This window comes from Arvicola amphibius, chromosome 13 (assembly GCF_903992535.2).
Source record: "Arvicola amphibius chromosome 13, mArvAmp1.2, whole genome shotgun sequence".
In the NCBI taxonomy this organism is placed as follows: Eukaryota; Metazoa; Chordata; class Mammalia; order Rodentia; family Cricetidae; genus Arvicola; species Arvicola amphibius.
Window position 1 is genome coordinate 2,209,835 of NC_052059.1, and position 26,154 is coordinate 2,235,988.

The 26,154-nt window shown below is 44.1% G+C and overlaps 1 protein-coding gene across 1 annotated transcript in view; it reads right to left on the minus strand.

Annotated features, from left to right (window-relative positions):
- Window positions 1-9,138: 9,138 nt before the first annotated feature.
- The window catches only part of Tm9sf2 (transmembrane 9 superfamily member 2), a 45,719-nt gene continuing 28,703 nt past the window's right edge, over window positions 9,139-26,154 (minus strand). The window contains exons 10-17 of the mRNA XM_038310179.2: window positions 23,417-23,549; window positions 21,592-21,711; window positions 19,598-19,655; window positions 17,944-18,103; window positions 17,123-17,274; window positions 15,963-16,074; window positions 12,108-12,279; window positions 9,139-9,796 (exon numbers count right to left, since the gene is read on the minus strand). Of these exons, the coding sequence (XP_038166107.1) occupies window positions 9,729-9,796; window positions 12,108-12,279; window positions 15,963-16,074; window positions 17,123-17,274; window positions 17,944-18,103; window positions 19,598-19,655; window positions 21,592-21,711; window positions 23,417-23,549 (975 nt within the window). The 3' untranslated portion in view covers window positions 9,139-9,728. The remainder of the gene's footprint in view (window positions 9,797-12,107; window positions 12,280-15,962; window positions 16,075-17,122; window positions 17,275-17,943; window positions 18,104-19,597; window positions 19,656-21,591; window positions 21,712-23,416; window positions 23,550-26,154) is intronic.

The window sequence follows — 26,154 nt, forward strand, 5'->3', positions numbered from 1 at the left end:
CCAGGCAACAGCAATCAGAGACAACTCAGCCCCGGAGGCCCCTCCGTCCTCCTCTGACCGCAGAGAGCACCAGGCACACCCTAAGTGCTCCCAAGATGACTCAGTGGATAAAAGCACTTGCTAGGAAGGTTGGACACCTGAGTTTGATCCCCACGATTCACATGGCAGAAGGAGTCCTCTGACTTCCACGCTTAAGGTTTGGCATGCTTGTACCCAACACATACATATTAACACAGAAAGTAAAAGTGTAATTCAAAACTTTTAAAAAAGATTTATTTATGTACTTTATGTATATGGTGTTTTTCTGTATGCACATCTACACACCAGAAGGGGGTGCCAGATCCAATGGGACTACAGTTACAGAAGGTTGTGAGCCACCATGTTAGTGCTGGGAATTGAACTTAGGACGTCCGAAAGAGCAGCCAGTGCTCTTAACCACTGAGCCATCCCTGTGTCCCCATAATTTAAAATTTTTGACAAAAGACACGCTTTGAGGTTTATGTTTATTGTGGTGCTGGGGATCAGACCCAGAGTCTAGCGCATGCTAAGCAAATGCTCAACCTCTGAGCTGCACCCTGCAGCAAACGCTCTTGGTTTGCAGCAAGCAGAAGAAACGGACTCTGTTGACACAATGAATTCTTTATTTGTGTCTGTAGATGGTGGAATCATCTTGTACTTAATTAACACGCAGCTTTACATTGAGAAAACTTTTTCAAATGTGTACTTTTCCTCCTGTAACCAAATAGATGGTGACCATAATCTGAGCCTACAGCAAAGTCAACGGTGAACGCATGCTTTGCTTTTAAAAGTATGTCTATCTATTTTTTAAATTTTATGTCTATGAGGGTTTTGCTTGTATGCATGTATGTATAATGTGTGCCTGCCTGGTGCCCTCGGAGGCCAGAAGGGGGCGCTGGATCCCCTGGAACTAGAGTTACAGAGGGCTGGCGGCAGAAAGTAGGTCTTTATAAGACTTTGTAAAGTTGATATTAAAAACAACAACAACAAAGAAAGAATCCTTTAGGGTCTGTAATGCGTTGTGGTTACTGGTGTTGTGTAATTTTCGACAATGTCTGTAAAGATGTCTGGACACTGTAAGGCGTGACAGCATAGCCCTGGATGGACAACCTTCAGGTCACGTGACTGCTGCTGGGTGTCCACGCGGCACACCTTCCAAGTATCACCGTGCTCACTCACCTTGAAATCGTACCATTCCCTAAACAGCACACTCTGGGGTCTCTCCTTTAATTAGAGCCCTTGCGTTGCATAAGACTTAAAATGCAAGAGCTGAGCTTCGTTAACTCCGTGTCAAGTCCATTCCACTTACTGGTATTGTTTAAATTATTAGTCTAAAGCGAGGGCTTAAAAATAGCATAACTAAGAAAATTTTGAAGTGACATGAAAAGATTCGGAGGCATGTATTTTCAATTCAGAATGCAAGCGGTTACCCCCTGTGTCCACGTTGCCATAGCAACCGAAACAGGCAAATCAGAGAACCCTGTCCCCAAAGAGCTTACTCATAACGTCATGGGGGGGGGTGGTGGTTGCAGGGGGCACCTAGCACAGAACTCCACAGGAAAAGATCTTTACAATGAGGGTTTATAAAAACATTTCCAAACCTATAACCAAGGTTCATTATTTTAAAAAATGATGTAGCTGGGTGTGGTGGCACGCCTTTCATCCCAGCACTCAGGAAGCAGGGGCAGGTGGATCTCTGAGAGTATGAGGTCCGCCAAGTCTACGCAGGGAGTTCTAGCAAAACCAGGGCTGCATAGAGAGACCCTTTCTAAAAAACAGACAGACAAACAACAAGAATAGCAAAATGAATCAAAACAGCTGTCGAGCTGCCACAGCAGGCTGAGGGTGCCCAGCACCAAGCCCTCTTACCTGGGCACACATGCAACCCTCCCCCAGAAATAAACAAAAAAGCAGAGTCCTTCTGAGTTATTTTTGTGTGGTGTGTGCCTGTGGGTAGCACGCCTGTGTGTGCCAGAGGCCAGACATCAGGCGTCCTCTGATGTTCTCAATATTTTTAAAAAATATTTCTTATGGGTAGGATTGTTAGTCCTGAGATTTGTCAGAGAAAAACCAGTTCCACTGTGACCTTGGGCCAAATTAAAGCAAGGTTTATGAAAATATTTTACACTGACCAAGATGGACATTGGTCAGGACCACTCCTAGAGCTACCCCAGACTGATCCCGAGATGCATGTTGTCCGGGCTATAAAGACAAAATCCATACATACTTTCCCATGAGGCTTTGTTTTCAAGAACTACAACTCCCAGCATCCCAGAAAGTTACCTGGTCCTTGGGTTAATTTGAGATATAACAATGATGTTTGCCAGCATATACGTATGAACGTTACAGGCATGACTGGCACCCGCAGAGGTCAGAAGAGGGCGGGCATTAGCTTCCCTGGAAGGACAGTTAAAACCGGTTGTGAGACAAGGTCACTCCCTGTGCATGGAGCGCATTAACCAAACAGCCTGGCTGGCCAGCGAGCTCCCCGGGATTCACCTGCCTCTATCCTATCCTCCCAGCCTTAGGGTTACAGGCAAGCAGGGCCAGATTATGCGAGTCCTCGGGATCCGACCACAAGTCTTCACCTTTACCACGGAGCCATCTATCTCCCCAGTCCCGTGTTGCTCTTCTCCTTCCTGATCAATGCTGGCTACGTCAGAAGCAGGACTTCTCAGAGAAACAACAGCACTCCCCCTTCACCCCAACCAGCATGCACATGTGTGTGAACACCAAAAGAGCAGTCTGGCCATGGATACAGCATGGCTACCCCATTGCCTTGTTTGCTACTAGGTATGAAAACCTGGTCAGAGGAGGGCCCACCTTTCATCCATAACGGAGTCTCTACAGGTAGGTCAGATAATGTCACTAGGGAGTGACCAAAATGTGGGTCTGCTGGGACACCTGGTTCAGTGAACAGTTTTAACCTGAGTGTTGAAAGGATGCTGGCAAACCAAACCAATCCAAACCAAAACCCTCAGAGAGGGGTCAAGATGCGTGCTGCCAAGTTAGGTGATCTGAATGACTGGCGGGTGGTTCACAACCCACCCCAACTCCAGTTCAATCCCCAGGCTCCACATGGCCGGAAGGGGAACCAGCTTCCCAAGGCTGTCTGTCCTCTGACCTCACCTGTACTGTGGCACAGAGAATCCCCCGCCCAGAATAAATACATGTACAAAAGAAGAGAGAATTTGTCCATTGTTCCCTAGACACAGCACCATGAAAATGAAGTGTATTGTGATGGGCTGGAGAAACAGGCTGTCTGAGTTATCTACACTCATGATGCTACTGTGAGGATATTTTGAGGTACGGCTTGTAAAGAGATAATGAAGGTCAAGTTACTTCACACAGACCCTAATCTAGTCAGAACAGAGTCTTTCTAAGAGGGAATCTCGACAGGCACACCAGGGATGTACATTAACAGAAAATGTCAATGTTATCCCCAGGAGTTAGAGGGTGGAAGGGCACTTGCTTACCAAGCTGGAGGCCCTAGGTGTGATTCCTCAGCATGGGAAAGAAACAGAAAAGTGACCACACCAAGAGGGGCCTCAAGAAGAACCAAGCCATCTACAGACGCACACCCTGAATCCACCGGATCTTGTCTGATCTTGAGAGAATCTAGCCCACTGACACCTTCCCAGCTCTGAGGGAAACATCTCTGCTGCTCAAGGTCACTCTGTCATTTAACATCCAGTCCCTGATGTCCTGTTACGGCAGACGTATCCAACCAATACCTCCAGACAAGAAAGACCTGTGTTAAAGCTGCTGCTGGTTTGTTTTCACATCTGAGAATAAGACTTTTGAGGAAAGGCATTAGAATGAGCCTGGGGGGTTGGAGAGATGACTCAGTGGTTAAGAGCCGTGGCTGCTTTTCCAGGGGACAGAGGTTCAATCCCCACCATCCACATGGCAACTCACAACTGTCTGTAACCCTAGTTCCAGAGGATCCAACAGCCTCACACAGATATACATGCAGGCAAAACACCAATGCTCATAAAATTTTTAAAAAATTAAAATTAAAAAAGGAAATTAAGCCTGGGGCGTCACACGTAGAGTTCTCTACCCGAGTTCTACCTGGAGGCTTCCTTTTTACCTTTAATTTTGAGGTCTAGTCTTACTAAGTTACTCAGGCTGCCTTGGGCTTTAGTAGCCCAGGAAGGTGTTCAGCTTTTCCACCCTCTCGTTTACCTCTTGAGAAGCTGGGATCAGGCCAGCAGCACTGGGTGCTTTGGATACCGTGGGATTCATGGCACATAGAACTCTGAGGCAGATGCACGTGAAATGCTATTAGGTTCTCTTCTGGTCGCCAACCCGAATGCATTGGAATGAGCTGTTGCAGCAGAACAAATCCTCATGACTGAAGCTGAAAGTCGCCCTGAGTCTGTGTGCTTTAGAATGTTAATACTATGTTCCGCTACACTATGGTGAAGACTTTTTCTAATTTCCTAAACTAAAGGGCTCCTGAGCACACACAGTTTGGTGTGGCTGGGGCGTCAGAGGTCAGCCACTGCACAGGGTGCGTGTGCTTGAAGCCCCTTCTGTCACACGCGTCATAGGAGGAGCGCGTGATGAGCCAGCTGGCTGCAGAGGTCTTAGGAGGTGCACGGCAAGCCCCGGCGGTGAGGCAGATACAGACTGGAGGGCTGGAGGTGGAGGGAGGTGTCCCAGTTCCCTGAAGCTCCAGCAGGGGTGAAGCAGGGGAGGGCATCCCTCTGTTGGATGAGGCAGGTCTGGAGGGCTGAGGTCCACTGAGCTTGCAGGCCGTGAGGATCCTTCAGGCTGTCCAGCAAGCTGGTGGCTGCAGCTGGAGGAGGATGGAATGGTTAAGAGGGTGAAACGGAATCAAAGGTCCTGGTGAGAAGAGACACGGACTGGGGAAGGACTTCAGCCTGCTGTATAGCATGTCCTCCACCAGTGCTAGGCCATGTCTGCGGCGTTTCTTTGGGATTCTATTCAGTGTCCCTTGGGACAGAGTCACATGTATAAGACCTAAGAAAGCACAGACTGAGATGTACCCACGGGCTGAGGTCCCAGGAGCACTTCCAGCAGAAGGCTAAGGACATGACATGGCAGAGGGAAGGAGGGAGGGTTTTGTGCTGTTTTTTTTTTTCAAACCAAGCAGAAAATTAGGCATATTTAAAAACTGCAAGGAACAGCACTGAATGCAGACAAGAGACCAGTGAAGGAAAGCAGAGTCTAGCCAGAAAGTTGGGCAACCTTCATGTAGCACTGGGCAGGAGGACAAAGTGCACAGGCACCTTCATCAGTTTTCCCGACAGCCTTGCGAAATCCTGTCTTTAGAGATGACTCAGAGAGAAAAAAGCATTTATCAGAACACTTCCGGCAGGAACATACCTCAGTCAGTTGCTGCCAGGCTTTTACACATGCCTGGTCCCTTTGGGATAGCTCATGGATGACCCCTGCATTCTCAGGGGCTTCCATCACCCACAAAGGGTCTACAGGTACTGTGGGCTCACCAGCAGCACGTCTCCAACAAGGCAGCTCACCCCTGTGGTCCTGTCCAGACTGCGGCTTTCCCCACTGCCCTTCTTCACTGTTTCCTTATCCTTCTCTCTTCATAATGATCCCTCCATGCATTTTTTGGATGGGGGGAATGGAGGATGACATAGCCTCACATTCTGTAGCCTAGACTGGCCTTGAACTCACAGAAATCCTCTTGCTTCAACTCCTCAAGTGCTGGGATGACAAGCATGAGCTACCATGCTTGGCTCAAAAATTTCTTTTAAAAGTTTGTCTGTGTTATTTGCACATGAGTGCAGGTGTCTGCAGAGGCCAGAGGAGGGTGCTGGATCCTCTGGAGCTGGAATTACAAGTGCCTTTGACATGGGTGCTAGGCACCAAACTTGGATCCTCTACATGAGCAGTGGGTGCTCTTAACCACAGAGCCATCTCTCACCCTTTAAATTTTCTAATACTTTTACAGGCTGAACATCCCTAACCTGAAATCCTAAATTGTGCGTGTGGTGCTGGGAACCTAAACTAGGACCTCAGTATTCGTTAGGCAAGCACTCTACCACCAAGCTACACCCCCAACTTGTGCTTTTATTGGTTAATGAACAAAGCTATTTTGGTTAGTGGCTTAGCAGAACAGAACAAGGCGGGAATTCCAAGCAGAGAGAGGAGAAAAGAAGGCGGAGTCAGTAAGATACCATGTAGCTGCCACAGAAGATAGACAGAACCTTACTGGTAAGCCCCAATCACATGGCGATACACAGATTAATAGAAATGGGTTAATTTAAGATATAAGAGCTAGCCAATAAGAAGTGTGAGCTAATAGGCCAAGGAGTATTATAATAATAGTTTCTGTGTGATTATTTTGGGTCTGGGTGGCTGGGAACATATGGGTAGTCTCTGCCAACAGAATGGCACCCTACAAATTGGCATGCCAACGTGGCATAACTACATCCACGTAAAACCTGAGAAAGTTTGAAAAGAAATTCTAGGCACAGGAAAGCAGAGTTGAGTGTAACTTCTTGGTGACATTTTTTTTCAGGGGCTGTTTGCTGGCGGTGAACAGGGGCACCATGGCTCCTTTAAGAGAGGTCTTCCTGATTCAGCGTTAGCAGCAAAAAACTGTGTGACCTGGCTTCCTGGTTCGTGTGCCAGCCCAAACTCTGGCTCTTTCGGGAGGCTGAGCACTTAAATGGGGTGTGTGAGCAGTGTGTTACAAACTGCTTAAGGGTGACACCAACCCACTGCGACCTGGATCTGGAGTGGAGAGAATGGCCCTCAGAGGCAGGGAATGTGCCTCTACCACGTTGGACTGGGTGGAACAAGCAATCAGGACCACGGAGTTGGTCCAAGCCACACCTGCTTAGTGTTAAAAAAAAAGAGGCACTCCTGGTTAGAAAATAATTACAAATACGCAATAAAGACAGATTCAGATAAATAGGACTTCTAAATGAGTCACAATGTTTATAAATATACATAGGCTTGGGAGAGAGAAGAAATATATATAAAAAGAAGTAAATGGTTTAAAAAAGTAAAGTCTTTAAAGAGACAGTACAACCAGTCATAGATTAAGAGTTAAAAAAAAGCCATGTGAAGATGGAATATACAGAGTCTGGATTATGTATATTATTGTGTTTTCCTTAAATTTCTGATTGTGAATGAGCAAAGTACAGAGAGAGGCTTCTAAGCTAAACCAACATATATATTTTTTTTTGGTTTTTCGAGACAGGGTTTCACTGTAGTTACTAGAGCCTGTCCTGGAACTAGCTCTTGTAGACCAGGCTGGCCTCGAACTCAGAGATCCGCCTGCCTCTGCCTCCCGAGTGCTGGGATTAAAGGCGTGCGCCACCGCCGCCCGGCCCAACATATATATTTTAAAGGTATCTTGATTTCAAAATTTGGGTCTAAGGATATGTTGCTTTGGAAAAGAGGTTCTGCGTTTGTTTCTACAGAGGATGAGAACCTGTAGACGGAACAAGACCACCCTAAAGGTCTCTGTGAACCCCCCAAAATTACTTGCCCAACAAAAAGCAGAAAGCAGTTTGGAGAGATCTATGCCCAAATTCCCTAAATGATTGCTTATGTTGGATACTTTACATTGGTATGGATCTTGGTTTATTGATACAAATTTAAGGTCAATTTTGTTATATGTATATTTCTGCTCTTGACTAAGGTATTGTGTTTATGCAGCTCACTTAAAAATGTAATGTATAATACAGGTTAATTTATAGTCATCTATAATAGTCAAGCTTATAGTCATGTTGTTTTCTAGATATTTAGATATATTTTAGATAATCTTCAAAACTTTCAAAGACCTACAAAATATGTTATTTAAAATGTTTTAAGAAGGGCTGGAGAGATGGCTCAGAGGTTAAGAGCACTGACTGCTCTTCCAGAGGTCCTGAGTTCAATTCCCGGCAACCACATGGTGGCTCACAACCATCTGTAATGGGGTCTGGTGCCCTCTTCTGGCCTGCAGGCATGGAGGCTGAACACTGTGTACATAATAAATAAATAAATCTTTAAAAAAACATATAGTTTTGTGTGATTATTTCAGGTCTGGGTGGCTGGGAAATGAATGAGCAGCCTTCGCCTGTACCCAACTCAGAATTTCAAACCTTTACAACACTGATAATAGTTTTGGATTCCGGACTCTGAGACTAAGGAGTGTCAACTGGATAAAGGTAATGCAAACATTTTAAAATCTGGAACAAGCCCTTTAGACGGGGGTTACTAGGCCTGAAAGTCACTTCTCTCCTACAGAGTGTGTATGAAATGTGGCTGGTTTACACAGAACACCAAGAACAGACTAAAACATCCAGTTAACTGTGCTGATATCTGTTCACTGCAGCAAAATGAAAAACCAGTACCCCAGGCTAGCCTTACCTTCCCAGGCTGGGATTCAAGTGTGCGCCTGGTCTAGCTGGTGTGTAACATCTCTGCAAGAAGGCCTGCAACTGAGTGAGTTAGGAACCTTTGTTCAGGTTTAAAGCCGGCGTCTGATGTGTTCTCATAAGCGAAGGCATTCACAGACACAGATTCATATCTCTGAAACCACTTCAGATTTCTGTATAAACAGATTCAAACTTGCCAGATGTATCTAAACAAAGCATTAGTGATTTCCTAATCATAGGACAAGAATTATTTGTGAAATTTAAATTAAACCACTGCGATCATGGGGACAAAGGCGTGCTAACTACTGCGAATGTGCAGAACACAGAGCCTAACCCATACTGTGTGCAAGGAAGTTCAGGCCGGCCTCCAACGTCACCCTTCACTTCCACTACAGACTTTAGGGAGGTGCGCCATTACACCCGATGACTTAAAAAAAAAAAATCACTACACTTTGGACCTAAGTCAAGAATATAAATTATTACTAGTAACAATATAAGGCCCCCATTTAAGTACTAAATGCGTTGTTTATATGGCATGATGATAATTTGTATCATTCTTTTAGAGTGGAAATTCAGATCTGACAAAACCCAAAAGGCTAAAATTTCACTTAGGTGGAAACTGAAAAAGTATTATATTAATAGTATTCAACACCACCAGACAAAATATCTATGTAAATCACTTCAAACACCTGTGGTCAAGAGATTCATGTTCATAGAATCTTCTTAAATATACAACAGGGAATAATGCAATGAAGACATTTTTACAATATTTATTAAGATAACAAATTTATAAATTCAAAGACTCAGAGGCACATAGTTTAAAAGGCCAATACCATGGGAATAATGAAGTCAACACAGAAGAGTAAGAAGATATGAACAATTACAACCAATACAAGATTTTTAAAAGCCACATTCCCCCCAATGAACATGTCACAGGAATCATCCTTCAAAATTACCATGATAAAAAGTTATTTCCTTCAAAGAAAAATAATTCTTTCCACCTACCGAGCCTAGAAAATCCTATTTACAACAGCAAACTGTCCAGTCTCATCAGTATTATGGCCTCCTCTAATCTGCCATTAGAAGTATTGAAAAGTTTATAGCTATCATATTTACAAATGCACACAATATTTAAATCTGCTCCTCATTGAGAACAACTGATACAGACCTAACCCAATCACAATACGAATGCTTTAGTGTTGAGTACATCATGTGGGCACAGGTGCACGGGGAGAGGGGGACTTAGCAGTGCTGTGTCTGAAGGATCACTAGGCCAACAAGTCTGAGAGAACTCAAGGTAGCCACAAAACAGGTCTCTGCTGATGAACGGGCACACGGGCTTCTTCAGTCAACTTTCACCACACTGTATATTTTGGTGACAAACCAAAAGCATGCAAAGAAGCCAATTGTTCCTAGAAAACAAAACAAAACAAATTACGTCCCTTTCAAGAGAAGTTCATTAGTTTAGACCAAAAAAGCAGATTAAGGTGACTGGGTCCTCTAAAAAGAACAAAACTTTTCAGTTTTGATGGCCAAGAATATAACACAGCTCCATGAGCTTTCCTTCTGAGGAACATGAAATAAATTCCTTACAAAAACATGCAGAATTTCTTATATTGTAAAATTATCTAAGTTTTCCATAACATACATTATTCCTTTTTTTGGGGAGGTGGAGGTGGGAAACGAGGTTCTGTGTAGCCCGGGTGGTCCCTGAATTTAAGAGATCTGTCTGCCTCTGCCTCCTGAGCGCTGGGATTAAAGGCCTGCACCACTACCAGCGGCCCAGCTGTTTTCCTTTCTATATACACCAATGAATTAAAAAGTAAAAAGTATATCATACCACGATTTCCATTTAAGAATATTTTTATCACTAACAGAAACTGCTACCATTTTTACCAGAGTCACAGGATAATAAGATAGGATTTCCCCCCCGAGACAAGGTTTGTCTGGCTGTCCTGGAACTCGCTCTGTAGACCAGGTTGGCCTCAAACTCACAGGGCTCCACCTGTTTCTGCCTCCCGAGTTCTGGGATACAGTGCGCATGACCACCACCACCCGGTGACGGGATGTTTTCCGAGTCTAGCTGCTAGGAATTAACAGCAGACAGTGAGCTGCAGCGAGACAGTCCAGAGCTTCTGCACCCCATGCAAGTAACGTCAGTAGGGAACGAACCAGCAGCAGACAGGCAGAGGGCTCTGCGCGGCACTCAGCTCAAATACTGTACACTGGGCACGGTGAAAGGTAACTGTGCTTGTTGTTGTTGTTGGGGTTGAACACAGCCTCTCAGAGAGTGGGCACACACTCGATCACTCAGTCATATCCTCAGCTACACACACACACACCCTTTTTTCTCTGACACAGGGTCTCACTAAGTCATCCGGTTGGGTCTTGGACTCTTGAGTAGACAGGAGTATAGGCCTGCACCACCAACCACCATCCCACTCCAAATCCACTTCCTGACCACAGGAAAGAGACGCCTGCATCAACCACACTGCTACATAACAACACCTGCCTCCATCCGTCTAAAACCTGAAGAATCTGAGCTACATGGACACATTCTTTCAGCATAACAAAAATAAAGCTCAAAGGAATCTCGGTAGTCTGGTCAAAATCAAATCTATTTCCTGTGATATGACGTGATATTCTTTTAAATCAAAGTTTTTCAAGTTACTTTATTATGACTGTATATTGTGTGGGTTTGGTGTGGAATACTTTTCTCCTTCCACCACTGGCTCTGAGGATCTCTCAGGCTCCAGTAGCAAGTGCTTCTATCCCTTGAGGCATCTCACCAGCCACACAAAAGCTCCTTAACCTGTGTGCTGTGGCTATACGGCAGTGGTTTTCAACCCTATGATTCCTAACAGTAGCAAAATTAGAGCTGTGAAGTAGCAACAAAGTAACCTTCTGGTTGGGGTCAGCACAGCACAGAAAACTGCATTAAAGGGTTGCAGCGTTAGTAAGGCTGAGAATCACTGTGCTATGTGACCATGCAATTCAGTGCAGGCTAGGAAAAATCTGGTAACAGTAAAAGGTTTCCAAATGTATAATGAGCAAAAATTAATTCAAGACCAAATACATAATGAAACTGCGCTGTTGTGCCACAGCACCCTGCACTACAGCCGCAAGCACAGCACGCTCTCAGTATCGCACGCATGTGCCATCGTGCCACGCACCACCAATGAGCACAGTCTGGAACACCAGCTCATTATCAGCTGCTGCGTCTCTGTTCTCATACAAATGCGATTCTTTCATTGTGGAAAACAAAGGCTTCTGATGTTTTCTCACCAGTATTTCTCAACATATCGTGTGAGTGTATGTTTGAATTATAGCCCATTAGACAAACAAGCACATCTACTTCACGAATACACTGTAGAAACAGTTTGGAACTCTGAAGCCCCCCCCCAAAAGCCTCTAGCAGACCTCTTCCTACAAGTGCAGCTCACGAGCACAAGCAGCCCCGCTCATTCAAACACGACCAGGCTCTGGGACTAAAGCTGTCGCATGGCACCAAGGCACACATGGAAGCCCAGCCTGCACCGTGTGTGTCCCTGCTTCCAGTTTTGCGTTTTCACCTTTCTGAGCTGCAACTATGAGCAAGCGTGCCAAACGTCGCTGATCTGGGGATGCTGAGGACGCGTCAGTAAGGGGCAGTGGGTAGCAGAAACATTCATAAAGGAGAAATACATACACTAAGCCATATTAAAAGCATTGTTTATGTCTTACCTGTAAAAAGAAAGAAGATCAACACCATGATCATAGTGTAACCGAAGTAGAGGATGGTGCTCGCCGTCCCGGTGATCTGCAGTTTTGAGAAGAAGTAGTGTATGGCATAGATTAAGAAATAGACCGCAGTGAAGCCGCTGGTGAGGAAGGAGCGCCACTGCCAGTGGTAGTCCTGGTGGAGAGGGGAGAAAGAACAATTACTTCCTAATACTGAAGTCACAAAGTAACAGCCTTCACTGGAAGCCCTAACCTAATTTCTGCCTCAGTTACAGTTGCTGCTGACTGCACTCCTTGTATTCTCTACCACATTACAGGTGCCTAGAGGCACACTCTTATTTGCTGTATAGCTACTTAAAAATGTATGAGAAAATATCCAACCGCTTACGAATAACAAAGGATCAGACTATATTTTAAGGTTTATGATTCTGAAAGAAAAGCAATGTGCAAAAATCTTTTGACAGTTCAAAATTAATATTCATTTTATTATAGCTCAGTCAACTCTACACAAGAGCAATTTCCTATTAAGTCTGGTTGACACTGATTTTCAATTATGACACACATAATCCCAGCAAGGCAGGTGGCTAAGACAGCTGTTCTCACTTCACATAAAATGTCTCTAGCACAGCACAGCATCTTTTTTTTTTAGAAAAAGACACCTTTCCAACCCCTGCCACAATTGGGGCACATGTGAAACAACCCTGTGCTTCAAAAATCAAGCTAAGAGCTGAGTCTACATTCAGGAGGCTGAGACCAGCCCCTCTGCTGGTCCATCCAGGCCACATGATTACAGTGAGACAATGTCAAAAAGAAAAAAAAAAAAAAAACAAAAAACAAAACAACCACAAATAAAATAAGGAAAACAACATCAGGATAAAAGCACACAAAAACAAAATCTGACTATGGCTAATTGAAGAATTCATCCATGTTTCAGAATGCTAACACCTCCACATAAAGCCAGCAAGGGCAAGGGATGCACACGTGCGTGGTGCTGACAACCAAGGCCAGAGGCTTGCACACACTAGGCTAATTCTGTCACCGAGCTCCACTCAGCCCCGATACGTTTTTTTTTTTTTGGTTTTTTCGAGACAGGGTTTCTCTGTAGCTTTGGAGCCTGTCCTGGAACTAGCTCTTGTAGACCAGGCTGGTCTCGAACTCACAGAGATCCGCCTGCCTCTGCCTCCCGAGTGCTGGGATTAAAGGCGTGCGCCACCGCCGCCCGGCCCGATACGTTTTTATATGCCAACAACGAACAAAGAACACAAAAATACTAGAAATACCTTTCAAAAAGGATTTGAAACATTTATATGCCAAAAAGTATAAAACATCACAACATAAATGACAGAAAATTTAAATAAATGTTAAATACATGCTTGTTTTTTTTAATATTTATTTGTTATGTATACAATATTCTGTCAGTGTGTGTGCCTGCAGGTCAGAAGAGGGCACCAGACCTCATTACAGATGGTTGTGAGCCACCATGTGGTTGCCGGGAATTGAACTCAGGACCTTTGGAAAAGCAGCCAGTGCTCTTAACCGCCGAGCCATCTCTCCAGCCCCATGCTTGTTTTTTTTAAGCTGGAAAATTTAACACTTAAGATGATAATATTCTCCACAGTAATCTGGATCAATGGAGACCCTACCAGGAGGTTAAAGATCAGGGCTCAGACAGCACTGTATACCCACTACACGACTGTGCCACAGAGCCAAGGAGCTGAGGAAGAATGAGGTAACTGGAATCTGTATGCGGCTGCTGGAAACAAACTGAAGCCTCCAGGACTTGAAGCAAAGAATCATCACATGGCAATGCAATCCAAAAGAACACCCCAAAACTAAAACATTTAAATACTCTTGGTAGGTGTTTACAGCAGCATTGTTTACAACAGTCAGAATGTGGAAAACACAGGCCTGCCGGTAGATGAATGTATACGCTGATGTTACACATCAGGTGCATGTTATTCAATTGCAGGAGGAATACAGCACAAAAATATCTGGAGAAGACCCCTTACAAAGTATTTCTTGTGCATGCATGGTGTGTGGGCCTAGAGCACATGCGTAAGACATGAACACATCAGAGGACAACCCTGACTGTAGACTGGGTTTTCTTTTCAGGGACTCAAGTCGTCAGATGCTTTATCTGGCTGAGCCATCTCTTTGGCTCCAGAATCTTTTCTGCTTATTTGGTTTTTCAAGACAGGGTTTCTCAGTAGCTATGGAGTCTGTCCTGGAACTAGCTCTGTAGACCAGCCTGGCCTTGAACTCACAGAGATCTGCCCCCGAGTGCTGGGATTAAAGGTGTGAGCCACTACCGCCCAGCCTGCACTTTTTTTTTTTTTTTGGGGGGGGGGGGGGGGGGGGACAGGACAGGATTTCTCTGGACAGGAGTTCCTGGCTGTCCTGGAACTCAAAGATTCACCTGCCTCAACCTCTGAGCTTTGGGATTACAAAGACATGTCACACAGTGTTCTCTTTTAGAGACAGAAAGCAGACCAGTGGAAGGAGGAATGGATAGTCAATGCTTATAGAGTTTCTGTGTGTAGAAAGAATAAAAATATCTTAGAATCAGACAAGAGGAGAGAGTTTCACAAAGCATGCTAAGTCCCAGTCATTTTTTTGAACTTTCAAAACATGAATTAAACCTAAATGGACAAATAAAAACATAACAAAAGACTCAGTTTAACCCATTTTATCTGCACAGAAAGTAACACGGAAAGAGTGGATCTAATGCTCTGTCACACTTGTCGAACTTGCAACTGCAGCCCTCCACAAAATAGTAAACCGCGAGGGGCAGACTATCGGTAACTCAAACACTTGTCTTGAGCATGAATTCTGTAGACAACATCATCTTGCAATGTTCAAAGGCTCGGATACAAAGATGCTATCACTGTGGTGTTGCTACCAATTACAACTCCTTACAAGGTAATTATTCAAACTTTTCAATGAACACTGTCACTCAACTACTTATCTTTTTAAGAAAAACAAAATGGTTTTTCCAGACAGAGTTTCTCTAGTATCAGCTCTGGCTATCTTGGAACTCGCTTTGTAGAACAGGCTGGCTTTGAACTCAGAGATCCACCTGGCTCTGCTTCTAGAGAGTAAAGGCACGCACCACCATTGCCCAGATTAGAAATATTTATTATATATGCATATGGGTGTGCCTGTCTGAGTGTGCACCTCCTGTGTGCAGGTGCCTGAGGAGGTCAGAAGAGGGCATAGCATCCCTTAGAACTGGAGTTACAGGTAGTTGGTTTTTAAGTCACCTGATGTGGGTGCTAGGAACTCAACCCAGTCCTCTGCAAGAGCAAGTGCTCTTTCCACTGAGCCATCTCTCCAGGCCCCAACTACTTATTTTTACCAATTTTTTTTTTTTTTTTTTTTTTTTTTTTGGTTTTTCGAGACAGGGTTTCCCTGTAGTTTCTAGAGCCTGTCCTGGAACTAGCTCTTGTAGACCAGGCTGGCCTCGAACTCAGAGATCCGCCTGCCTCTGCCTCCCGAGTGCTGGGATTAAAGGCGTGCGCCACCACCGCCCGGCTTTACCAATTTTTAAAACCCAGAAACATCTATAAGAATATTAATTTTAAAGTCAGATAGTCATAAAAGTCAAATCCAGTATACTATAATATTCTTGGGAAATTAACCGTCTAGAATCTCTACTAATAACCTTTAAATAAATACAGTGAAAAAAGAATATGATCTTGATCCAATCCTACAAAAGCCTTCTTTTGATTTGTGAGTAGAGGTCAATTTCTTTGATAATAAACATGTATGTAGAAAAATTATCTCAATAATATTCAAGTTGAAATATGCCAAAGTTATAATACTGCCTACAAATTAACATTGAATACTGCTAACACGTACCTCTGCACACAGGTGGAAATAGCAAAGAAGTATAGTTGCTTCAGAACATGTAATAACCAAAATGATAAACACCAGAAACAGGAAGCCAAACATGTAATACATCTGATGTGACCTGTAATCAAACATGTCAGGACACATGATATAAATATTTTGACACAAGAAATGACATTGTTCATTCTGTTTTGAACTAGGAAGGTTTTCTTTTCTTCTCCACGAGGTATACAAGATAATTCTGCACAGGTCTGATGACAGGGGCTGAGACAAGGAAGGATGCGGTGGCGATGCCATCAGGTTTTAGCCTCCTGCTCAGGCAGACCCTGACACCACTATTCAGGAAAATGTGTCAAGCCTGTGTTTGCGTCAGAAGTGTTTGAGAAAAACACGACGAAAAGACAAAGTCAAACTAGGAAAAAAAAAACCACATTAGCACATAAGGTTTTAGAATTTGGAAAGTTATTCTAACCATTTACAAAGCTCCAGTTTATTCCAATTTCATGCTACCTCAGATCTTGGTACACTTGTAATATGTGTCATATGATAAAGGTGATCACAACACACTACCCCCACTCACACTGCAATAGAGAGGCTTAAAATGACAATAAGTTTCCATGGCGTGGGGGCACATACCTTTAATCTCACCATCTGGGAGACAGAGGCAGACAATCTCTATGAGTTCAAGCCCAGCCTGGTCTACATAGCAAGTTCCAGGCCGGTCAGGGATACATAGAGAAGCACTACTTCAAAAAAAAAAAAAAAAAAAAAAAAGACTTTCCCACAGGAACAGGAAACAGGGAATGCAGGATCTGGGTGATGCATAGAATTCCAGGTCATGGAAATCAGACTCCTTTCCACCCCCAGCCTCTTCCCATGAGCTCCTGGCTGCTTCTCTCTGAGCAGTACAATTACTTAAGAACATGGAAGGACCTGGGCTGAGCTTCTGCCACAGAGCGGCCGATACAATCACTCAACCTCCTAAGCCTCATTTTCTTTTCTGGAAAATGAGGACAGAATCCTGAAAGAATTAGCACGAGTAAGAAACACAGCCTTAAGTCAGCATGAGCTACTGTCACTACTCCACTGTCTGCTGCTCACATCTGTAACCAACACAGCAGTCCCTCCACAGCAATGGTGACGAGGAGGGGACTTTGTCCTCAGCTTACCAAATGCTATTCAGAATGAAGAAGAGCTGTATAAAGATGCAGCCGAAGGGCAAAATCCCCCCCATGATGATACCAGGCAAGGGCTTGGTGTAGAATGACTGTTCAGGAATCTGACGAGGAATCTGATTGGTTCGAACTGGGTGTTCAATGGCCTTCAGAGAAAAAAAAGATTTATAATTAAGTAGCTATTAAAATACTCTCTGCACAATCTTTTCTTTCTTCTTAGTTTCTACATTAATACTACTTGAGTCCATTTAAGTCATCAAACTGAAGCATGTAATTAGAAGCAATGAGTTAGAATTGCCAGGTGTAAGGCCTGACTCTGAACAGGCCAAGGCTCGCTCTAGTGCTTATCTACTAACCTGTGGCTTCACTCAAAGTAAGAAATAAGCCCTTTAGTAAGGCAAACCCTGGATTTTCATTTTAATTATATACTTAACTAAAGAAATCAGTCTGAAATTTCATCTTTTTTTTAATATTAGGAAGTGGGCTAAAATAAAATAACCTTATCACACACCCTCCATTCAGTGATTTAAGACCGTAAGGGAGAACTACCGCAAACAAAAAGAAAACCAAAGGAACCTATGCCCAGGTGTGGTGGTGCACACCTGTACTCTAAGCATCAGGAGGGAGAAATGCAAAACTCAGGCTTGCTACAGAGAACCACATTCCCAACACCATTATTTCATGAACTTGTGAAGCCTCGGTCTTAAGGGTAAGTTTACACCCTGTGACATTTTCATGTTATCTTTAAGACAGAAGCTTCCTCAGCTGAAACCACTGAAGTTACATTCTTACATTCTCCTGAAAGTTAAACTTACATTCTTCTTAAAGCCAAAGTATGCACCAATAAACGTCAAAGGCACGGATATGCAGAACCAAAGGGCCAAGATGGCAACCAGGGTGCCGAAAGGAATGGCAGCCGAAGAGCCTTCTCCCCAGAGGATCAGGTTCATGATAAAGAAGTCAGCAAACACAATCCTGAAAGACAGTCAGAAACAAAATGAAGGGACAGTAACCTGTGATTTAAGTTACAACATTAGTGACTTAGGATAGAAATTAAAAACAGTAGAATTTCTGAGTCATAGGGTTCAAAGAATTTAAAACTTTACTACAAACTGCAAAACTGTTCTTTCAGCAGCTTTGACCAATTCAAACTCCAACCAGCAGCTGGTTTCACAACAGCTGGAACTGTGGGAACTTGGATTTCTAAGGATGACTGCAGTGCGCTGCCTGGCCCTGGCGTCACATCTGCGCTGGCTGGCTAGGCCCCTGCTCAATTTTCATTTGGGCTACATGTTTTCTGCAAAGTACTTGTGCATTATTTTATATTCCAGTCACAATTTCTCACTAAACACCATGTTTCTTTCCCCTTGTGCTCTTACTGAATTTAAACATAAGCATGTGTTATTATATTTCCACCAAGGCTTTCTGAGCCCATTTCTCAATTAGCAATAACTGATCCTCAGACAGACAGCACTGCCTATGGAACTGCCACTGCTCAAAGCTTCCAAGTGTATTTTTTAGAACAAGGCTGTTAATCATGAAATATACACTTTACAGCATTTTTCCACGCCGGGGATGGAACCTACATCCTTGCATGCAATACCTAGCATATGGAAGGATGTAGGTCCAATGCCCAGCACAGACAAAGAGCTCTGAGCAGTGGTCTCTCCCCACTCCCTTAGTTTTTCTGAGACAGGGTTTCTCTGTGTAGACCAGGCTGGCGTTGAGCTCCGAGATCAGCCTGCCTCTGCCTCCCAAGGGCTGGGATTAAAGATGTGCACCATCGCCTGGCAAGACCCAGTCTTCTAAGAAGAGCGCGCAGTATCGGGGAAGAGCTGGGTGCACGCCTAGGACACAGGAGAGAGAGCAGCAGATGTCTGACTTGGTGACAGTCACAAGCGACCAAGACAACGAGTGCGAAATATGCAGACTGGCCCAGAACACAGACGGCTGACATGCATGTGGAGTGTCTGCTTCCGGTGCTGGTCCACCAGAAATGTGCAGACCATAGGGGATACTAGATGAGAACGGAAGCAGCTCTCAAGAAAGCCCAGGCTGTTGGATCTGTTGTGTCTGTTAAGTTTTGGGACACATCACTCTATATAATGGAATATACCAACTATCGGAATATATCTGATGAAAACCACACACTGGCTTGTCTGGGCACCCTGTGATCAACACTGTATGGCAACTGCTGTAGTGTCAGAGCAACTGCTGTAGACTGAGACAGAAAGACATGGTCAAGGGAGGTGCTGGCTCGCCTATCCTCCCTCAGACACTACAAAAACTTACAAGAAAGCAAGCGTTTCTATCATCTACTTGTAATTTTTGTATAAAAGATACGTGTCACTTAGCACAAGTTCACTAAATATTCATGCTATCCGTTTTCAAAATGTAAATGCTTTGTCACCGGACTTAGGGACCTAAGGGCTGAAAAGGCTGGGGGAAGTCACAGCAAGCGTCACTCACCCGGGACAGAGGAACGACGTCAAGAGAACGTTTGTCTTCCACTTCTCGCCCCCAAAGGCTATCGAAGAAAACAAAAGCATAAGAGTCTGTCAGCAGCATGAGCGGCTCACCAGGAAGAGACCTCCACACGTATGCAATGATGCCTGTTATTAAATGTCCCACCGTGTGTGGGCAAGTTCAGTATTTGAGGCTAAGCCACCCAGATCTGGTCTGTCTTACTGATGCCACAAAACGAACATCCCCTTTAAAGCCTAGGTCAACATCAATGACCATGCCTGGGTATGGAAACCACACAAGGAGGATTCTTGCTCATCTGTGGTCTGTTTTGGAGTCTGTTCCACAACCTTCAAACCTAATTTGCAATATATTTAAATTCCTGCATAGGTGTGAATATCCAGGTCTCTCCGATACAGTGGTTTCCGGGGATGGGGGCACAGGGAGCTGTGTGACGTCAGGACACCAAGAGAAAGGGCTCTAGCCTTCTGACAGAACGAATCTGCTCATACAATTTCTACTTTCCTTTGCTCCTCTCTAATTTTTTCTTCCACTTAAAAATATCAAATTATGAGCTATGCAGAGTAAAAAGTGACATTTCTTCTCTGTTCCCATGAAACTGGGTGTGAAGAGTTCTCTTTCTGATTTGAAAGAAGTTTTAGTACATTTTATAGGCAAGTATACATACTACTTACCTTAAAGGAAAATGACAAAATTAAATTCATATCAATTAAAAACATTTGATATGAATTCAGTTACTGTAGACTGAATTTACTATGGAGTTTAGTAAAAACACAACTCCAAACTTCAAAATACTTTGTCTTTAAATTTATTTTATGTGTATGAGGGCCTTGCCTGCATGCATGTATGTGCACTATGTTCATGCCTGGAGTAGCAGATGTTTGTGAGCCACCATGTGAATGCTGGCAACGGAGGCTTAACCACCGAGCCACCTCTCTAGTGCCTCAAAACATTTTTAAAGAACAAGCAACTACATAGCAAGATGTTACTCTGATTTAGAGAAAAAAATCCTTTTATCAAACAGCGTTCTTCTGCCGGGACCATGTGACATAACCTCCCGGAAGGGAGGTGTGAGGGGTGGAGAGACATCACCACGAGAAGGGAGGGAGCTGTGGGCTGAGAGAGAGGTGCAGAAGAGTAGCGCCTGGTTAGGAACTCACAGAAAACCTCTATGGTCAAAATCGGGCTGGTATGACAGGCGGGGTCCTGACTGTATCTCACATGTCCTGTCCTCGAGTGAAGAGCACAAGAAGAGTAAGAACAGGACTTGGGAAGTAACCCTGAACCCCATCTAGCCCAGCGCACAGTAACAGGGCCTGATGGAATCAAATCTAGCTGGTATTTCTACTTTAGCCTGAGATCACCCAACACCCACGTCATGGTCACCCAGGGAAGCTCTTCCTCTCAGGAGACGACAGGGAACTACAGACAGGGCTTCAGCATCCTAAGCAGGGCCCACTGTCATTCTCTGACCTTGACAAACTAAGCCCTAAACTGCCAAGGACACCTCTGGCCCTGGCCCTGGCCCTTTGTTCTCTGAACTTTGCTTTACTTCTGAAGAGAAGAGACAAAGTAATGACACACACATTACTTCCTCAGGACTCCCCCAAAAGCGACATCTTTGTTTACTGTAGTTTATAAATGTTAAATTGGTATGTTGTTCTGTTTAACCCAAAAGGCTAAGGCTTTAAAGGAAAAGGGTGAAGGGACGGCCGAGAAGCAACATCACAATGGCTTATGCTACTGTCAAAGCATTTGAGAGGTGTTTCTGGTGTAGCAAAGAAACCACTCTACAGGCTCCTATCTAGACACCTGGGATACCTGTCCAGGACTGCCTGTCTGCCGCCCGCTAGCCCAATGGTGGCAGACTAAACTGCAGTGTACTTGTCCAGGCACTGCCAATCCACCGCCCTGACCACGCCCCCCCCAGAACCACAGCGGTGGCAGAATCAGTAGCAGTCACCATGGCCTTCACTTACACTTGTAGAACCTGGCAGCCACGTAGCCAGCAGGTGTGCCCAGCAGCACCCACAGCACCACAGCACACGTCATCAGGGCTCCTCGATTGGCAGGGGACAAGAATCCCAGACAGGCAAAAACTAAGAAGCAACCATTAAACGTTGTAAATGTTATTACTCTGCTTATGTTGTGAAATGGTAGAACTTTTTTACATGAGAAAACAAATACAACCTCATGAAAAACAGACACAGCCTTATGCAGTTAGCAATGGCTAACACATTGCATGCACATGATCCCACACGAAGCCAGCTTCACTGGGGAGTCTGATGGGGTCCAGAAGATTCCATAAGTAGTTCCTGATAAATCCATAAAGAAGAGCTCTGTCCTCAAGCACCATTTCTAGGTTGAGTCCATCTTGGTTCTCTTAGGACTTGCTAAGATTTTTAGTGATGTTTTCTCCAGGCCTACCTGGAGAATACTTATTCTAGGACGTCTAACACTCTTATAAATCCTAGCCCTATCTGTCAAAGCCACTATCTCCTTAGTTGTTCCTACATTAAAGTAACAACAGCAACGATGACTAGTGAACAGAATAAGCCTAGCAACCTGAGTGTAAAGCCCAGAGGTGTGAACTGTGGCTTTCAAACTTACTCAGATGCCAGGCATTTAGAAATGACAGTTATTCCCACTATAAAAATATGCAGCCAGGCAGTGGTGGTGCACACCTTTAATCCCAGCCCTCTGGAGGCAGAGGCAGGTGGATCTTAAAACAAAACAAACAAACACAAAACAAAATGCAGTAATTTTACTAACAAAAAATTACTACTGTTCATGGCGGCTCACACTGTATCCCAGTACTAGGGAGCAGGAACAGGGGTGCTACTACAAATTTGAGCCAGCATGGTCTACATAGTGAGATTCTAAGCCAGCTCAGAATACAAAGTTAACACCCTGTCTTAAAAAGTAAGTTTAAACAAGACTAAATTATATCATTATGTACTTGACCTGTAACCAAACAAGATCATATGTTCCCTAGAAAAAATGTAAAATGTCACCTGTGGACTTTTTGTTTGTTTGTTTTTTGAGACGGGCTCTCTGTGAAACCCTGGTTGTACTGGAACTTGGTCTGTAGCACAGGCCGACTCAAACTCACAGATGTCTGCCTGCCTCTGCTCCAGCTGTGACTGAAGGCCTGCTCCCCGGATTCCGTCAGTGACAACATTTGTCACTTTCCACAGTCGCTGACTCAACAAGTAAACCCACCGCTACAAATATAGACAATGCAGAAAAGTCCACTCATAGACATTCTCCCTTGCAGAAAAGAACAGGGAAAAAAAAAAACGGAACTAATGCAACCCCAGGGAGCAGTCCCAGAGTGACCCTGCATCTCACCAGTCCTCCTGAAGGAGATCTATTTCACTGATAAAACTTTCTGCAATAAAGTTTCTCAAGATCCCCAGGGGCCTCGAGGAGACCTTGTATTATGGAACACTATCCTAAACTTCCCCATGAGAAAACACTACAAAAACTTCCTTTCTCACCCCTAGTTCCTTCTATTTTCTACCCTGATGTCAGAGATCCATGGACTCTTAGCTGACTGCTCCTTCCTTTGGAGTTGGATAAAATAGCCAAATTGAGTGGGGCTGGCTCCAGATAGGTCTCTAAGGGCCTGCACATCAGTAGCCGGGTTGGAAGATACCCCATCAGCCTCTGGGATGCTCAGAGACAAAGCACAGAGTTTGAAAGTCAAAAGGGCTCTTAGCACAGCTACTTCACATAGGAAAACTTACTTCTAAATACTATTCAGACAAAGAATTTTCTTTTTAATAGTCATGTAAAACTTACACAGAGTTACAAAAGTCATAATTAAAATCTGTGTCCCGGATCCTAGAAAGACCGACAGCAGCATCCCCTTTCTTGGAGGCCGGAATATATCACCATGAACTAGTTTCCAGCCAAATTCTTCCTGGGCATCCTCCTACAAAAACAGAGAACTCAGTTCAGCATGTCACATGGTAACATTTTTGTTTGTTTCCCATTGAATATGCTGCTATTCGTTTTTCAAACTTATGTTAATTACTTCAGTTATGAAGCCTAGAACGTAAGCATGGGGTTTTAAACAGCTTTCTAGAATTGTTTCTAAAGGAGTGTTGTGTACTGAAGTCATCAGGAAATGCCTACCACCCCCAAGCCCTCTGAGATCCTCAACACTGTCAAGAAAAAGACTGCGGATGGAGAGACTTTACACAGACAACGTGACTCCTACCTAACTGTGGGAGACCACGTTTGCACTGCAGCCCCCACTGCATCTGCCTTACACGTATGTACTGAATTAACAGCTCTACCTGACTAGACATGATAAACAGAACTACAAAATTCTCGTCCTCCCAAGTCCCCTCCAGATGAAAACGCCACCTTCCAACTGCTCAGCCTCCAAACCTGAGTCTCCTCCTGTCACATCACAACATGCCCACAGACCCACACTTCATCCTGCTCCTTGGCTCACGTCACAACATCTTACTTGGTCCATCTGGTTACACTAAACAGGACTGTTTGTTTCTGCCCTTGTTCCATTCATCCGATCCCCAATACAGCCAGAGGGACCCTTCTAACCACACAAGTGGCTGGACCAGAAACTTGGGGTCACCCACTAGCCCTCTCTGGCGTCCGAATTCTCTAGTGTGAGCTATTCAGTCTGCTCCACCCAGCACTTAAAATACCCCTGGATGTATCTGTCCCACCTTTCATCCTGGGGAGATCTATAACACCCTCTGCACGGGACTCTGCATTTCCAATCTCACCCTGCCTCCCTCACACAGTTCTCCAGATAACAAATGCACACAGCAGCATCACTGCTGTCTCAAATTCTTCAGCAGTTTCTCCACGACCTTTCTTCTCTGCGCAGCTTCTGCGTCCCTGAGAACGAGCCTCTGCTGGCCGCCCCTCCTGACAGTCCCCCAGGTCCATCTGAATCCCTTTTAAACCCTTATTCTTCTAAGAAGTAGACAGTGCTACTGCTAATACATCAAATTTTTATTTTTAAGTAAATATAAATCAGTTGAAATTTAAAGTATCTTAAAGTTATATGTAGAGAGAGAACAGGCTGAGTCAGAGAGACACCATGAAGCTGGCTTAGGAGACAGATGCTGGAACCTTATGGGTAGGCCACAACCTTGTGGTGATACATAGATTAATAGAAATAGGTTAATTTAAGATGCAAAAGTTAGTTAATAAGAAGCCTGAGCTAACAGGCCAAACAGTATCATAATTAATATAGTCTCTGTGTGATTATTCGGGTCTGGCAGCCGGAAAATTAAGCACAGTTTCCTTCTACATATATGTAGGTATGATTCCAGTTCAAGGTAACAGTTATGACCAAGGTATGTCCTGTTTTGTACAAAACACTTTACATGCATTTTGGTATTAATACTTCCAAGACATTACAAAGACTGCAAAGTTGAAGTATTATTAAAACATACACGATCTCTTAAGAGAGTAAATAAAATTTTACCTGGGATTCATTTAATAAAACTAGAGGATGGGGAGTAGGAGGTTAGGATCTACAGATCAGTTGTGTGAACATGAGCTGAAAGAGGCCGGTTTGCTGGTCTCTGCTCTGTGAATGTTTGTTTAACACACAAGAGGCTGAGAACTACACGCTCCTCTTTTCAGCTGAGTTAGTGTTAAATAAAGGACTGCTTCAGTTCACTTTTTATTTATTGAATAGACATTGTAAAGACAAAGTGTGGACTGGAGCGATGGCTCAGTGGTTAAGAGCAATGACTGTTCCTCCAGAGGACCCAGGTTCATTTCCCAGCATCCACATGGCAGCTCACAGCTGTCTCTAACTCCAGTTCCAGAGGACCCAACACCCATGGCAAAATAGCAATGCACATAAAATAAATTTTAAAAACCTGAAATTAAAACTAAAACAAAACAAAAAAATACAACGAAGTGTGTGGTGGCACAGACCCCATCTCAAAAATAAACAAACAAAGCGGCAATAGACAAAAGCCCCAAAGCAACAACGAAGAACTGCTAAATTTTGCCCAAAGTACAGGGGCTTCTTGTACTGGAAAAGAACCTATGTGATTAGGTTTTTATTACCTTACAGGGAGAATTTACTATAAAATGGATTGCGTGCGCACACACGCCCTGCGACCTTGTTTCTTTAATTCTATGATCATTTTGAAGCTTTTTTTCAACCTATAGTCAGAGCTTGCTCACTGTTGTTAGTAAGTATTTAGTATTCTATTGTGTGGACTTTCCTTCCACAGGGTACACCGCTCTGCATTATCACTAGTCATCCAAGTGTGTGAGTGTGTGTGTGAGTGTGAGTGTGTGTGTGTGTGTGTGAGTGTGTGTGAGTGTGTGTGTGTTCTCTCAATCGTCCAACACAGACAGAGCCAAGTGAACCAACAACACTGCAATGTGCATGTTCCTGGTTGTGAATGATTTTCTAATTAATCATCTACTATTATTTTTATTATCATTATTAGTGTGTGCGTGTGCATACGTGCATGTGGAGACCAGAGGACAGACAACCTTCAGGAGTGGTTCTCAGGATGAACGCCAGCGTTTTC